The sequence below is a fragment of the Neoarius graeffei genome, chromosome 27 (assembly GCF_027579695.1).
Source record: "Neoarius graeffei isolate fNeoGra1 chromosome 27, fNeoGra1.pri, whole genome shotgun sequence".
NCBI lineage: Eukaryota > Metazoa > Chordata > Actinopteri > Siluriformes > Ariidae > Neoarius > Neoarius graeffei.
In genome coordinates this window covers 23,816,369-23,832,026 of record NC_083595.1, presented here as the reverse complement: position 1 = coordinate 23,832,026, position 15,658 = coordinate 23,816,369, and the positions used below count along the sequence as shown (strand labels likewise).

The window sequence follows — 15,658 nt, the reverse complement described above, 5'->3', positions numbered from 1 at the left end:
ATGTGTTTTATTTTTTTGCGGTCCGGTTTCCATCAAATCCTGCGCTCTGATTGGCTGGTGAGCGGGTCTGTATCCTACATTACGGACCCCGGTTATGGACCTCTGGCGACTCGCTCGTTCACAACAACAACAAACATAGTAGCATTTTTTGTCAACTTTTATATTTTTTTAATAAGATTTATTAGATTATCAAAAATCTTATAAATTTTTGCCAACATTTCTCAGAAGAATAGCATTAATTTTCAGCATAGATAGCGATAATGACAGTGTTCACAGCGAAAGCGAGTTTTACTACCCTGAGGAAGAAGAAATGAAAGAAAACATTTCAGGAGAAAGCTAAAAACCTCTAACTGTTGCTAATGCCGAGCAAAAACATAGCTGAATCCTGAATGACTCAATTTTGTAAAATAGGGGACTACATAGGCGGCAAAATGTAGGTTTTTTCCTGCAATGGAAGTGCATTTGTATACCGAGGAGGAAGCCATTTGCATTACAGCCGTGAATGAGGATTCAAAATGGCGGCTCGGCTCGGTTTTCCCTTTCGGGCACTCTTGTTTTCTGTTAGAATTTGGTAAAGAAAAAAAAAATATTATTTACCAGCTTAAGGTCGGTCCGAATGGTGAAATACCGTGACCTCAGCCTTGAATATTGGCCTGGGCCCAGAGGACCTCTGTCAGTACTTTCAAGAGCTCAGTCACGGCATTTCATGATACAGACCTCCCAGCTGGTAAATAACATTTTTTTTGCGGTCCAAATCCTGCGCTCTGATTGGCTGGTGAGCGGGTCCGTATCCTATGGTACGGACCCCGGTTACGGACCTCTGACGGCTCGCTTGTTCACAACAACAAACATAGTAGAATTTTTTGTCAACATTTTTTTTAATAAGATTTATTTATAAGATTATCAAAAATTTTGTAAATTTTTGCCAGCATTTCTCAGGAAAATAGCATTAATTTTACAGCATGGGTAGTGATAACGACAGTCTTCACAGCGAAAGTGAGTTTTACTACCCTGAGGAAAAAGAAATAAAAGAAAACATTTCAGGAGAAAGCTAAAAACTGTAATTTGCTAACACCAAGCAAAAACATGGCTGAATCCTGAATGACTCCTATTTGTATAAATAGGGGATTACATAGGCGGCAAAATGTAGTTTTTTTCCTGCCATGGAAGTGTACTTGTGTACTGAGGAGAAAGCAATTTGCATTATAGCTGTGAATGAGGATTCAAAATAGCATTAATTTTACATCATGGATAGTGATAACGACAGTGTTCACAGCGAAAGCGAGTTTTACTACCCTGAGGAAGAAAAAAATTAAAGAAAACATTTCAGGAGAAAGTCAAAAACCTCTAACTTGCTAACAGTTTGATCTCATTAGTTAATGAGGCCCATTTTGGACCATGTTATCCTAATACATAATATTACGTTAGGTAAAAACTTTAAACCAGTACAATCTCTTCTTCAAAGTTTCACCAAATGGCTTTATTTATGTAATATAAAGGTCATAATACTGTCTAACTTTGGTTGAGCAAAAACACCGAGTAAAAACATGGCTGAATCCTGAATGACTCAATTTTGTATAAATAGGGGACTACATAGGTGGCAAAATGTATTTTTTTTCCTGCCATGGAAATGCACTTGTATACCGAGGAGGAAGCAATTTGCATTACAGCCGTGAATGAGGATTCAAAATGGCAGCTCGGCTTTCCCTTTCGGGTGCTCTCGTTTTCTGTTAGAATTTAGTAAAGAAAAAATAAATATATTATTTACCAGCTTAAAGGAAAACTCCGGAGTGAAATGCTTTTTAGGTCTGTTCTCGCATTATTGGGAGTACATAAGTTGAGTTGCTATCACAATCACATCAATCGGATGTGTTTTCAGAAAATTCGTTTTTTGTGATTTCAACCGGAAAGCGCTAACACGGCAGTGGCCGGGGCATGTCTTTTTGCCGATACAAAACGCTAGTTTTAAAACCATTGCAAAGCTCAAAACAACATGACAGTTCTGTGGAAGTGAGTAGAGGGTTCCTACAAACAAAACAAGGTGTGTCTAGCTCTAAAAGTGCACGAATAGTGTGTGTAGAATGGTAAATATAAAGGCAGTGACCTTACTTGAATTTGGTCTTCCTCAGACGCCATCTTCAGTGGACAGTCCGTAAAAGCCGAGTGCAGAGCCCATTGTGCATTTCCAGCGGGATGGGCTCTGCACTCGACAAACAGGGATGACCGCAGCCTTGAGAGGATTGTCAAGAAAAGTTGATTCAAGAACTTCGGAGAGTTTCACAAAGAGCAGACTGAGGCTGGAGTCAATGCATCAATAGCCACCACGCACAGATGTCTTCAGGAAGGGGGCTACAACTGTCACATTCCTAATATCAAGCCACTCCTGAATCAGAGACGTCGTCAGATGCGTTTTACTTGGGCTAAGGAGGGAAAGAACTGGACTTTTGCTCAGTGGTTCAGAGTCCTCTTTTCAGATGGAAAAAGTTGCATTTTATTTGGAAATCAAAGTCCTAGAGTCTGGAGGAAGAGTGGAGAGGCACAAAATCCAAGGTGTTTGAAGTGCAGTGTGAAGTTTCCGCAGTCTGTGATGATTTGGGGTGCCATATCATCTGCAGGTGTTGGTCCACTGTGTTTTATTGAGTCCAAAGTCAGCACAGCTGTCTACCAGGAGATTTTACAGCACTTCATGCTTCCATCTGCTTATAAGCTTTATGGAAATGCCAATTTCCTTTTCCAGCAGGAGTTAGCATTTGCCCACAGTGCCAAAACTACTACCAATTGGTTTGCTGACCATGATATTACTGTGCTTGATTGGCCAGCCAACTCACCTGACCTGAACCCCATTGAGACTCTATGGGCTATTGTCAAGAGGAAGATGAGAAACACCTGACCCAAAAATACAGACAAGCTGAAGGCCGCTATCAAAGCAACCTGGGCTTCAATAATACCTCAGCAGTTACACAGGCTGATCGCCTCCATGCCACATTGCATTGATGCAGTAATTCATGGTAAAGGAGACCTAACCAAGTATTGAGTGTATAAATGAACATACTTTCCAGAAGTTGGACATTTCTGTGTTGTAAATACTTTTTTAATTGATCTTTGGAGGTATTCTAATAATTTGAGGTACTGCACTACAAAAAAATCTGAAAACTGAATTTGAGGAGAAAATTCCTTAATACTAGTGAAATTATCTTGCTGCATGGACAGATGATTTTACTTGACAAGGTGGAATAAGTTGGTTACAATCTAGAACTAATTTTAATAACCTCAGAGTTGGTGTCTTGTATTTTTCTAATAGGAAATGCTAGATTGTTTCAGTTATAGTCAAGATATTATAACTTAAGATATCATTTTTGCAGTGTAGAAGAATATAAGACACCAACTCTGAGATTATTAAAATTAGTTCCAGATTGTAACCAACTTATTCCAAGATGTCTTGTCAAGTAAAATGATCTGTCCATGAAGCAAGATAATTTAAATAGTATTAAGGAATTTTCTCCTCAAATTCAGTTTAGAATTTTTTTGCAGTGTGGATTTCTGATTTTCAGAAAGCCATAATCATCAAAATTAAAACAAAAAAAGCCTTTAAATATTTCACTTTCCATGTAATGAATACAGAATATGTGAAAGTTTACTTTTTTAATTAAATTATGAAAAAAACAAACTTGCATGATATTCTAATCGTTTGAGATGCACTAGTATAACAGTAACTGTGCCGGTGTCTGTTATTTTTGAACTCAAAATATATCTACTGTTTTTACACGATATGACAATATTGCACTGTCAAAATGATAAGTGACTCATATGATTCATATCACACAAAGTGTACTAAGGTTGCACTGGAACATCACAGCTGAATCACTGTTTAGAGTGATAAAAACTTGGCTGAATGGTTTTAGTTTTGCTTCCATCATAAGCACAATCTTTGTTCTATTTGAACTCCAGTAGTTCAATATTAACTCGAGCAGCAGGAGGAGGATTTCTGGGGTTTGTTAGCAGTTTTCTAGCTCTGTGTGGCTGTCCAGGGCTTTTCAGGATTGCAGACTTTATCAGTGTAAAGAATGGGAGCAGTACCAGCGCCTCTCCTTGTCACACTTCTTTTCAGCCAAGTGTTTCAGCTTACACTCTGCTATGATGGTATGACAAATTTGATGTCTTTATTTATTTATATATACACACACCAACAACCTGTGTGTGTGTGTGTGTGTGTATATATATATATATATATATATATATATATATATATATATATATATATACACACACCAACAACCTGTGTGTGTGTGTGTGTGTGTGTGTGTATATATATATATATATATATATATATATATATATGTGTGTGTATATATGTATGTATGTGTGTATATATATATATATATATATATATATATATATATATATATATATATATATATAGCAGGTATTTCTACTGATTGTGTTGGTGTCTACTGAGTTGTGTTAATAGACACTTGTTTTTTGGGTTTTTTTGGCAGTTTTTATTGACGAGAAGAAGGCCTCTCAGGTTATCCGAGCAAAGAGGGCAAACACAATTTTTGAGGAGCTAAAGCAAGGGAATCTGGAGAGGGAATGTGTGGAAGAGATCTGTGACCATGAGGAGGCTCGAGAGGTGTTTGAGACCAATGATGATACGGTAGGCATAACTTCAGTCTCTGAAAACTATTCTGAAATCACAGTATTCTATCTGAGCTTAACACTTTGCCACTATAATGGGGTTCACAAATATGCATTTCTTCTGCACTCATTGTATTTATATAAGTATTTTATCATAGCTTTTTACAAATGGAGTATTTTACCTCATACTAAGTTTAATTATTTCTTTTCTCTGTCTTTTAGACTGCATTTTGGAACATATACTTGGGTAAGATTATGTATAACAGGAGTCAGCAGAGATCACATATTGTGTAAATATGTGATATTGACCCAGGAGTAAAGTTCAAACCTTCACCAGCCTTTTTTTCCTGAGTGATTACCAAATCAATCCTAGTTTCAGTAGGCTTTATTGTGGTTCATCTGTACCAATATATTAGGCCTGAAGAGATTTTCACATAAAATATGGCCATGGCAGGTCACTTCCATTGACTTTATTTTTTTGCCTGTAGTCTACTTGTACCATCAGTTTAGAACAGTTATAATTAATTTGTAACTGGATGTTTTCCATTACCAGCCTTCAAAGCTATTTGGTTAAATAGGCTGTTGTTCACACACCTTTCAGCGTGTAAAAGACTGACTAGCCTGTCTCCTTCTATAGATTATGAAATTTTTCTAAATCAATAGATTTTTGAAAACACTTTAATAGATTGGTGATCTGCCCAGGGTGTACCCTGCCTTTCATGCAAAGTCAGCTGGGATTGGCTCCAGCTTCCCTTACGACCCTGATGAATAAGTGGTATAGATGGCTGGATTTTTACTTAATACGTATATATTCTTAGACCAGGAAACTCAAGTTTTCTACATTAAAGCTCTTTGAATGGATTTTTGTTTCTGTTGCTTTGCCCATATTTTCTTTGAGAATTTTAATATGACAGTGTGGGTGTTGTCTAGCTAATTCCTTGGGGTGGGTATTATTATTAAAAGAAAAGAAAACCCATTTTTAAAATACAGTAATGAAGATAGATTACGATATCAACTAACGATTCATGTGAATAATTGAAAATAAGGGGCTCACACAACTAAGATATCCATCTCCAGAAGTCAAGTTTCTATGCAGAATGGACGATTTCATGGAGTCCGCTGTTGCAAATATTTTAACCAAGCAGAAAAATCCCCCCAATCGTTTCCAGCAGTGCTTTGACATCATTTGAGTGCAAGACACAGAAGCTCTGCATAGTGAGTAATGCCGCTTTTCCACTACAAACGCGGCTGAGTCGGGCTGAGCCGTGCCGTGCTGAGTCGAGCTGAGCGGGGCTGTTGGAGTTGCATTTCGACTACAACCGCGCTGAACCGTGCTGGCTGGAAATGGGTGGACACATTGAGTGGAGTTAGCGAAAGTGGGTGGACGTCACGTGATGTTGTTAGGCGGCGCAAACAGTGACATCAGTGACCTTTTAAGCGGTAGTCTCACGACCCGGATAGTAAACAACAAACATGGAGGACATGGAGTCGTTAGTGTTGCTGGTCTTGGTGCTGTGGCTTGTTGTCACCGACAACGCCAACAGATACTGGCAAGAGCGTATAGATGAGGCGAGGCGCATAAGGCTTCATAATTCTCGTAATTCTCCTTCTTCCGGGTTTACAGATCCCAGCGTGCTCGCGGGGCGTGTGTGGGCATGTGAGGACACTCCTCCTCACCAATCAGCGCACAGGGGAGTGTCTGCTCACGCCCCTAGCCTCACTCGGCACGGTTTGGCTCGCTTCAGCCCTACTCCAAAACGGTGCGAGTTTTAGGGGCTAAGCAGGGCTGAAGCGAGCTGAGTCGTGCTGTTTTTTGGTAGTCGAAACGCGAGCCGTGTCGGGCTGAAGTGAGCTGAAAAAGGGTAGTGGAAAAGGGCCATAAGACTTGAAGCTGCCCCTGGCTGAAGATTATTTAATTAAAAGTTTGTATGAAAAAAAATGAAATTCCATTTCTCTAACAAAAAAGTGGAGGGGGAAGATAATAATGTCACTGATCAACAGCGAGGGAATAGCGAACAGCTGATGTATTTATATGTGACTGAATGGAGGGAGGTAACTTTTCATATTTATGTCCCTGGTTCAAGTAGTGCTGCCGTGACAGCCTCATTCTGCAGACTGTAACCTTGCTGGACTACCTACAAACAGATCTGCATACAATCTGACTTACCTAAATCTGTTGAAGAGGCAAGTGCGCGAGTTTTTACACGTTCCTGGCAACATAAGCACTTGTTAGCACGCTTAGCATGCTCTTGACTCATTCATGAAAAACTTCCTCGTCAAGACGTCACCAGGCTAGCCTACTGTAATTACCCGTAGCAGAGTGTCCAACACCCGCAGCAGTGCAGAAAGGGGGTTAACAAACACTGCTTCACGCAGCTCATGTGCTTGGAACATTTTGAAGAAAATTGTTTCGCTTAAACAACTCGTATGCACCGGCATTAGGAATACCGTACAAGCCAGCGCTGAATCCAGATGCGGTTCCCACAATCGTTGGCCAAAAAGCGGACAAGACAAACGAGATAAAGGGTTCAAAGGGTAAGAAAACACTTTTTATGGCTTCCCCAAGTTTTTATTAAGCATGATGTGTTATTTTGAGTTCCTTTGGGCATAAACGTAATAATTGCTGATGCAGCGAAGCAGCCTGATGTTTGTTGGGTGTCTTGCTTTGGTTCAGTGTTGTCAAAAAAGCCTCGGAAATGACTAACTAAAATAACTCTATAAATATTGTTCACTTGTGTGTAATTAATTGATATGGTAATGCTTGTTTTTCATGATCATCATCATTATTCATGTCATTGTCTGAAAAACTTGAAGAAATCAGTGAAGAAATGTCACTGGCGCTATGGTCCATTTTGTCGAATATGGCCGTGTATTGTAAGTGACGTCACACTTTACGGAAACCATTCGGTGTTTGTTTAGGTATACAGGAATTTATTTGTGGAACAGCCTACCGCGATCAGTGTAATCTAGTCAAACGTGATAATTTTAAGAAACAGGTGAAACAGTTTTTATGGAGTAAATTCCAAACCCAGTTTTATGATGTGTATATAACTAATTTTTAATCATTTTGGTGCAATTTCCATAATCTAGTTGTACTCTGTGATAATTACAGTTAGCATATATATTTTTTTGTTTATGACTTTCATCATTGTTTATACAATTTTTTCAATTTATTATTGTCTCTTATATTTTGTTTCCTGCTGTCATCAAGAGGACCACAGTGGAAATAAGTGTATTTTATACTTTGTGTTGTCCTCGGTGCTATTTATACTGTATCTTTTACATGTATGAATTTTACCAGATAAATATATACCATACCAGCAGCTCGGATATTTCTGGCAATATTTCCGCCTTTTTTCGTACAAGTGCATCCTGTTGTAATGTTCACATGAATCCTGTATAGTAAAGCAGTGTTTGTTTGCCCTCTTTCTACGTTGCTGCAGGGGTTGGACTGTCTACTACGGTAATTACGGTAGGCTAGCCTGGGGATGTCTTGATGAGGAAGTTTTTCATGAATGAGTCGAGAGCATGCTAAGCGTGCTAACAAGTGCTTATGCTGCCAGGAACGTGTAAAAACTCGCGCACTTGCCTCTTCAACAGATTTAGGTATAACACATAGTTTCAGCCTCGTTTTACAGGTAAAGAGTTCAGGTTTGTCCATAACTCAGGGTTGCAGCTCATTAATACACTATTTCAGATGTACGGTGAAAAAAAATCGACACTGTCACCTTAGTAGACCTTTTGCTTTGCCCCTTCAGTACTGAAGTATACACTTAGCCTTGCGCCCAATTGATGTCACGCATCACCCTTCCAACAGGCAACATAGCAGCCTCCTGGTGGCATTAGAGCAGTGATACAAAAACTCTCACAACTTTATTATAAATGGTCAAACATGCCTGAAACTTTTCTTATGGGCTTTCAATATTACAAGCTACCAACCCATGCATGTATTTACTTTGCATTTTCTATTCCTTTAACTGAACAAAAGGAAGCATTAAGCATTTCAGTTATTTTGAAATATTATATGGGTTTTTCCACCTTGTATCAGAGCAAATCAGAATTTGACAGTTTGTCAAAATATTAACCGATAGAAAAGCCTTCCAGTAATTCAAATAGGTACAGAATATGGAAATGATTTACGATGATGTCAGCTGAAGGATCAACCAACTGTCAGATTTAAGATCATGTTAGCTAATTCAACCAGAAGTCTCTGAAAGCTTCAGCTTAATGCTGTTGTTTCATTTGGTTGGTTAAGATGGAATCGTGTTGGACACAAAGAGAAATTACATGATTTAAGTCTAAAAATCACACTTTTAAATATTCCATATGCTTATGTCCAGCAAACCTGAATGAATTGGGATGTTTCCTTGTACCTTCTGTTTTCTTTTTGTGCACTGGTTTGATGTATGTTCCTGTGGCTCTACAGGTTGTTCTGGCACCACGGTACAGCGGAATGTGGATAATATCAGAGGAATCCGAATTTGTTTAGATCACAAAGGTAAGGATTCATGATGTACTGAGAATGAAATAAAACTATGAATAGTAATAAACAAGATAGATAGATAGATAGATAGATAGATAGATAGTCCTCTTCAGATGATCCTTGGCTAACCAGATACATCTCACTGCACTGAAAAAAATGAGAAATGGTGATACCTACAGTGGTGCTTGCAAATTTGTGAACCCTTTAGAATTTTCTATATTTCTGCATAAATGACCTAAAACATCAGATTTTCACACAAGTCCTAAAAGTAGATGAAGAGAACCCAGTTAAACAAATGAGACAAAAATATTATACTTGGTCATTTATTTATCGAGGAAAATGATCTAATATTACATATCTGTGAGTGGCAAAAGTATGGGAACCTTTGCATTCAGTATCTGGTGTGACCCCCTTGTGCAGCAATAACTGAAACTAAACGTTTCTGGTAACTGTTGATCAGTCCTGCACACCGGCTTGGAGGAATTTTAGCCCATTCCTCCGTACAGAACAGCTTCAACTCTGGGATATTGGTGGGTTTCCTCACATGAACTGCTCGCTTCAGGTCCTTCCACAACTTTTCTATTGGATTAAAGTCAGGACTTTGACTTGACCATTCCAAAACATTAACTTTATTCTTCTTTAACCATTCTTTGGTAGAATGACTTGTGTGCTTAGGGTCGTTGTCTTGCTGCATGACCCACCTTCTCTTGAGATTCAGTTCATGGATAGCAGTGTTGTTTTTGTTAATGATGACGATGAGGAAATTATTTCGTTAACGCACCTTTTTTTCATGACTAAAACGAGACAGTGACGAGCTAAACATAACTCTTTGATCACGAAAATATGACGAGACGTATCTGTTGTTTTCCTTGACGAGACGAAAGTGTTAGTGGGTTGGCTATAGGACTATCAAAACGCATGGCGTTTCCTCCAACGGTGCATGCAACCTGTCTGCCAAATGCTGAAAATATCAGCAATGCACTGCATCCTGTCCTTGTTTGGCCACGCCCACCACCGGGCATGTCCGGGCACAGTGCACACCGGGGCAGCCACACAGTTCATGGACCATCAGCAACGCCAGCACAAGGGCTTGGTGGGCGGAAAAGACGCGATGATTTATGGACATACTTTACACATAATCCAGCAGAAAATAAAACTGAATGCCTTGTAGTGAGAGACAGAGGTACATGCTGTGGCTATAAACTACGTGGCAAGAATACGACCAACCTCAAGAGGCATCTAAAGGCTCACCATGCTGCTATTTCTGCAACAGTAAGTTAACGTTACAAGAAGTCCTTAACAGATCATGTATACGTTTGCTAGCTTTGGTTAATGTCACTCAACAATCGGTCTGTGATGAATTTCTTATGAAGTTTTCCAAAACACCGTGACCTGTCGAAAATGAATGGGACCACTAGCTTTATGCTAAAGTTGGCTTGGTTAAGCTAACTTAAATTCAATTAACATGTTATGAGTAAAACTTGTCCTGCAGGGATTTTTGGTGGGACAGCAACTCAATGCTTTGTCATATATTGACCCATATTTGAGTTACTGTGAAACATATGGGGGGAAATGTAGCTTTTCAGACCTGTTGCTGTGCCTTAATATGTCTAAATGAGCAGCAGCACACCTGGCTACTCTAACGTTAGCAGCATGTTTAGCCATCATATTTACATTAACGGACAGCGTGGTCATCTTCTAGTTGTGTGTTCATCATGACATGTTTGTGCTCCATCAGCGCATTGCAACATGTTAAACAGAGGCAGAAACACGAGTCTGTGAACAATGGCGTATACACACTAGCAGACATCCCAACCTGCAGAAACTCATTTTGGGGGGGGGTCACGACACCTCCCTGAAATGAGTTTGGATGTCTGTAAACCAAACAGGATACTCTTTGTATAGCATGAACAGGCACACACGCAGTCTCCCTCGCGCACTCCGTCATATGCGCGATGCAGACATTAATGTTTCGCATGCACGCTCTTGCTCGCTTGATCTAGATTCCGGGAGATATTATCGGATTTGTGGGCATCAGGGAGCCACTATTAATATGTGGAAGACTCCCGGAACTTCTGGGAGACTTGGGATGTCTGCACTAGAAAGCGTTTATGTAGAGAGCATGCACACTAGACAGCTGTAGGGACAGCCACAGTCCCCGTCTAGAACTACAAATCCCATCAACTAACTTCCGCGATGACCTACAGTGGGGCAAAAAAGTATTTAGTCAGTCACCAATTGTGCAAGTTCTCCCACTTAAAAAGATGAGAGGCCTGTAATTTTCATCATAGGTATACCTCAACTATGAGAGACAAAATGAGAAAAAAAAATCCAGAAAATCACATTTGTCTAATTTTTAAAGAATTTATTTGCAAATTATGGTGGAAAATAAGTATTTGGTCAATAAAAAAAGTTCATCTCAGTACTTTGTTATATACCCTTTGTTGGCAATGACAGAGGTCAAACATTTTCTGTAAGTCTTCACAAGGTTTTCACACACTGTTGCTGGTATTTTGGCCCATTCCTCCATGCAGATCTCCTCTAGAGCAGTGATGTTTTGGGGCTGTCGCTGGGCAACACGGACTTTGGCCCAATCCCAATTTCTACCCCTACCCCTTCCCCTTGGCCCTTCCCCTTGAAACTGAGCTACAAGGGATAGGGCTTGAAATTCAACCCTTACGTATTGGGATAGCCCTTCAACGATCGCATACGTCATCGCGTACCTCCGTCAGCGTTTACGTTAGCAAAACGCGACCAAATGCGTCATTGGCTGCGACCAGCCGCTACAGTCAGAGCCAGAGGCAGAACCAGAAATCTCTGCTGGCAGGGTGTGATTTGTTAACTAACACCACTGAATGGGATATCTTTGGCGCTTCGTGCACCACATCCGACAGAATGAGGTGTCAGAACACTCATGTAAACAATAAAAGCGAGAATAACAGAACAAAACGTACGCAGTCAAGCAACCGAAAACAATACTCACTCCCAAAGCTTTTTAGCAGCAGCTTGGATTTCAGAAATCGCTGCTCATTCTCAGCTCGAAAGCGAATCAAGCGGCATGTTTCCTCTGGATAACAACTTAAAACACGTAAATAATGGAGAAAATACATTTATGACAATCTTTCGCCGCGGGAACCGCCATCTTTCTGAAATCCGCATGAAATCTCGCTGAAATCCGCATGGCATTGTGGGAAATCACTCAAACCCCTTCGTTCGGAGTCAGCTCCAGGAAAATCTCCGTTTGGAGGGGTACAGAAGCCCTACCCCTTCCCCTACCCCTCCGCGTTAACTGGGATTGGGATACCCCTACCCCTTCACGTGAACGCGCAAAATGGAGGGGAAGGGCCAAGGGGTTGGTCCAAGGGGTGAAATGGGATTCGGCCTTTCAACTCCCTCCAAAGATTTTCTATGGGGTTGAGATCTGGAGACTGGCTAGGCCACTCCAGGACCTTGAAATGCTTCTTATGAAGCCACTCCTTCGTTGCCCGGGTGGTGTGTTTGGGATCATTGTCATGCTGAAAGACCCAGCCACGTTTCATCTTCAATGCCCTGCTGATGGAAGGAGGTTTTCACTCAAAATCTCATGATACATGGCCCCATTCTTTCTTTCCTTTACACGGATCAGTCGTCCTGGTCCCTTTGCAGAAAAACAGCCCCAAAGCATGATGTTTCCACCCCCATGCTTCACAGTAGGTATGGTGTTCTTTGGATGCAACTCAGCATTCTTTCTCCTCCAAACACGACAAGTTGAGTTTTTACCAAAAAGTTCTATTTTGGTTTCATCTGACCATATGACATTCTCCCAGACCTCTTCTGGATCATCCAAATGCTCTCTAGCAAACTTCAGACGGGCCTGGACATGTACTGGCTTAAGCAGGGGGACACGTCTGGCACTGCAGGATTTGAGTCTCTGGTGGCGTAGTGTGTTACTGATGGTAGCCTTTGTTACTTTGGTCCCAGCTCTCTGCAGGTCATTCACTAGGTCCCCCTGTGTGGTTCTGGGATTTTTGCTCACCGTTCTTGTGATCATTTTGACCCCCCGGGGTGAGATCTTGCGTGGAGCCCCAGATCGAGGGAGATTATCAGTGGTCTTGTATGTCTTCCATTTTCTAATAATTGCTCCCACAGTTGATTTCTTCACACCAAGCTGCTTACCTATTGCAGATTCAGTCTTCCCAGCCTGGTGCAGGTCTACAATTTTGTTTCTGGTGTCCTTTGACAGCTCTTTGGTCTTGGCCATAGTGGAGTTTGGAGTGTGACTGAGGTTGTGGACAGGTGTCTTTTATACTGATAAGTTCAAACAGGTGCCATTAATACAGGTAACGAGTGGAGGACAGAGGAGCCTCTTAAAGAAGTTGTTACAGGTCTGTGAGAGCCAGAAATCTTGCTTGTTTGTAGGTGACCAAATACTTATTTTACTGAGGAATTTACCAATTAATTCATTAAAAATCCTACAATGTGATTTCCTGGATTCTTTCCCCCATTCTGTCTCTCATAGTTGAAGTGTACCTATGATGAAAATTACAGGCCTCTCTCATCTTTTTAAGTGGAAGAACTTGCACAATTGGTGGCTGACTAAATACTTTTTTGCCCCACTGTACATCACGGCAGCCATGATCACCTACGTCACGTGACCGACTCTATAAGTGACCCGGTCACACTCAACTCGCTCTCTGTGTCTGGCGGATCTTCGCATCATACAGACGTATAGAGATACCCACTTTCATCGGACAATCCGAAAATCACGACGTCTGCCTTGCAAGAAAGAAGACTCGGCGCACTTTCGTATATACCACTGGCCACGGTAAAGAGTACCTAAGTTGCGCCGTCTCACTCAATTGAGTTACAACCGGTTTTATTTGTTTATTCTAAGTAACGTTACGACTGCAGCCCAAGCAGTTAATTAAAAGTTGGAAGCGACCGGATTCCTTCTGACTTAATCGCTGTGCACATTATTGATCAGAGACTTTTCCTCACGAACAACGAAGCTTCGGATCAAGGAATTCTCTGCCCTTTACAGGAGCGAACCACGAGCTTCCTGTGGACCTCCGCGAGTACCCAAAACTCCGCGAAACTTCGGGACATTGATACTGGAAGTAAGGCTGGCATTTGGGCAAACTAGTCTTAGGAATTAGCTTTATGAAGTAGTGTGAATTTAAACTCAGAAACTGTTTAATTGTGCACACTGTAGACACTTAGAGTGTCGAGTTGATCATTGTGTTCTACGTTGTTCTCTCTCTGTTGTTTTAATAGATAGGTTGTTGCCTGCTCTTTTCTATCTTCTCTAAGGCCAAAAAAAAAAAAAAAAAGTGTGTGTTTCCGGTTACGTAGATTTCATAACTAGGGTCGGTAGGCAGGCTTTTTTTTTTTTGAATTTTTTTTTTCAAGATGGCTGCCATAACCTATATTTAGACATGAATAATTTCACAAAATATAATGAATTTCTTTGCAGGTCACCTGAGTTACCACCTTCTGATGAATCTGATGCAGCATGAGACACCTTTTAACATGAATTTTTCTGTAAATATAACAGCTCAATACACCATGAGAGAGAGAGAGCAGCCCCCTCCCCTCTCTGCTCCCTGAGTGGAGCTCGTCGCCTTGGTAACGGTGCAGGGAAAAGACACAATATAACAAGCAAAGAGCGCTTTTTCTCAGAGTTCCCGCTCCTCGAACAACGCTGATTTACACGGAAACGAAAGGAGCTATTCACAAAATTCTTTCACATTGAGTGCTACAAGGCTCCCATGAACACATAAATGTAATTTTTTTTTTGACCCTAGTGTAAAAAACGTGGACACTAGAGCGAGTTAAAAACAAGTGACTTTTCTGATTTTGCAGTAAAAGCGCTGCCACGTTTATAATGCGAGTCTATGGGAGAGCGCGGCTGTCCTCTCCTTACTTTCAGGCTTCTCATTCAAAAACTGTAAATCCTATTGCTCAGATAGACACTTGTCTTGATTCACACAATGTGTGACTACAACTTTTGAGAAAGTTGTGTGTGTAGAGTGAAAATTGTGGCTGAGAAAACAGTTTAAATGAGAAAGTTAGAGCTTTTTTTTCAAGCTGCCTACACTCTAAACTCCTGAGCGCCACTGGTGTGTAACGCCATAGACACCCATTATAAAGCCTGAATTTCTCCAGGTGTGATCATGGTGTTTGATCTGTGACTGATCAAAAAGTATAGAACCTAGCAAAAAAGTTGAATGCCAGATCCACACAGGAGAATTTTGTCTCTGTTTTAAAGTTTGAATCATGTCTCTAGGTGAAAGACAAAATAAGCGTTATCTCTGCTTCTGTTCCCTCCGACGGCCCCGACACACTACTGCCTCCGCCGAGTGCACGCGCACACACCGCATGTGCGGTTCGGTTTGACATTATTGTCAGTCCGTTAGATAAACATTTAATTTTATTAAAATCGAAAATTAATATTTAGAGCCTGTGGGCTACAAAAATAAGTCATTAAAGTAGCTGGCTGGACTTAATTGTGTAGTCGGCTGTATGCCCGGCAGCCGGCGCTTGTGGAAAGCCCTGATTTTC

At 40.7% G+C, this 15,658-nt stretch overlaps 1 protein-coding gene across 2 annotated transcripts in view; it reads left to right on the top strand.

Moving 5' to 3' along the window:
- The first annotated feature begins 77 nt into the window (after positions 1-77).
- The window catches only part of f2 (coagulation factor II (thrombin)), a 42,757-nt gene continuing 27,176 nt past the window's right edge, over positions 78-15,658 (top strand). The window contains exons 1-4 of one of the 2 annotated variants that reach the window (XM_060911246.1): positions 78-3,008; positions 4,497-4,654; positions 4,858-4,882; positions 9,062-9,133. In XM_060911246.1, coding sequence (XP_060767229.1) covers positions 2,978-3,008; positions 4,497-4,654; positions 4,858-4,882; positions 9,062-9,133 — 286 coding nt within the window. In that variant the 5' untranslated portion in view covers positions 78-2,977. Of the gene's footprint in view, positions 3,009-3,583; positions 4,141-4,496; positions 4,655-4,857; positions 4,883-9,061; positions 9,134-15,658 lie in introns of those variants that run through there. The other variant, XM_060911245.1, reaches the window with a different exon arrangement.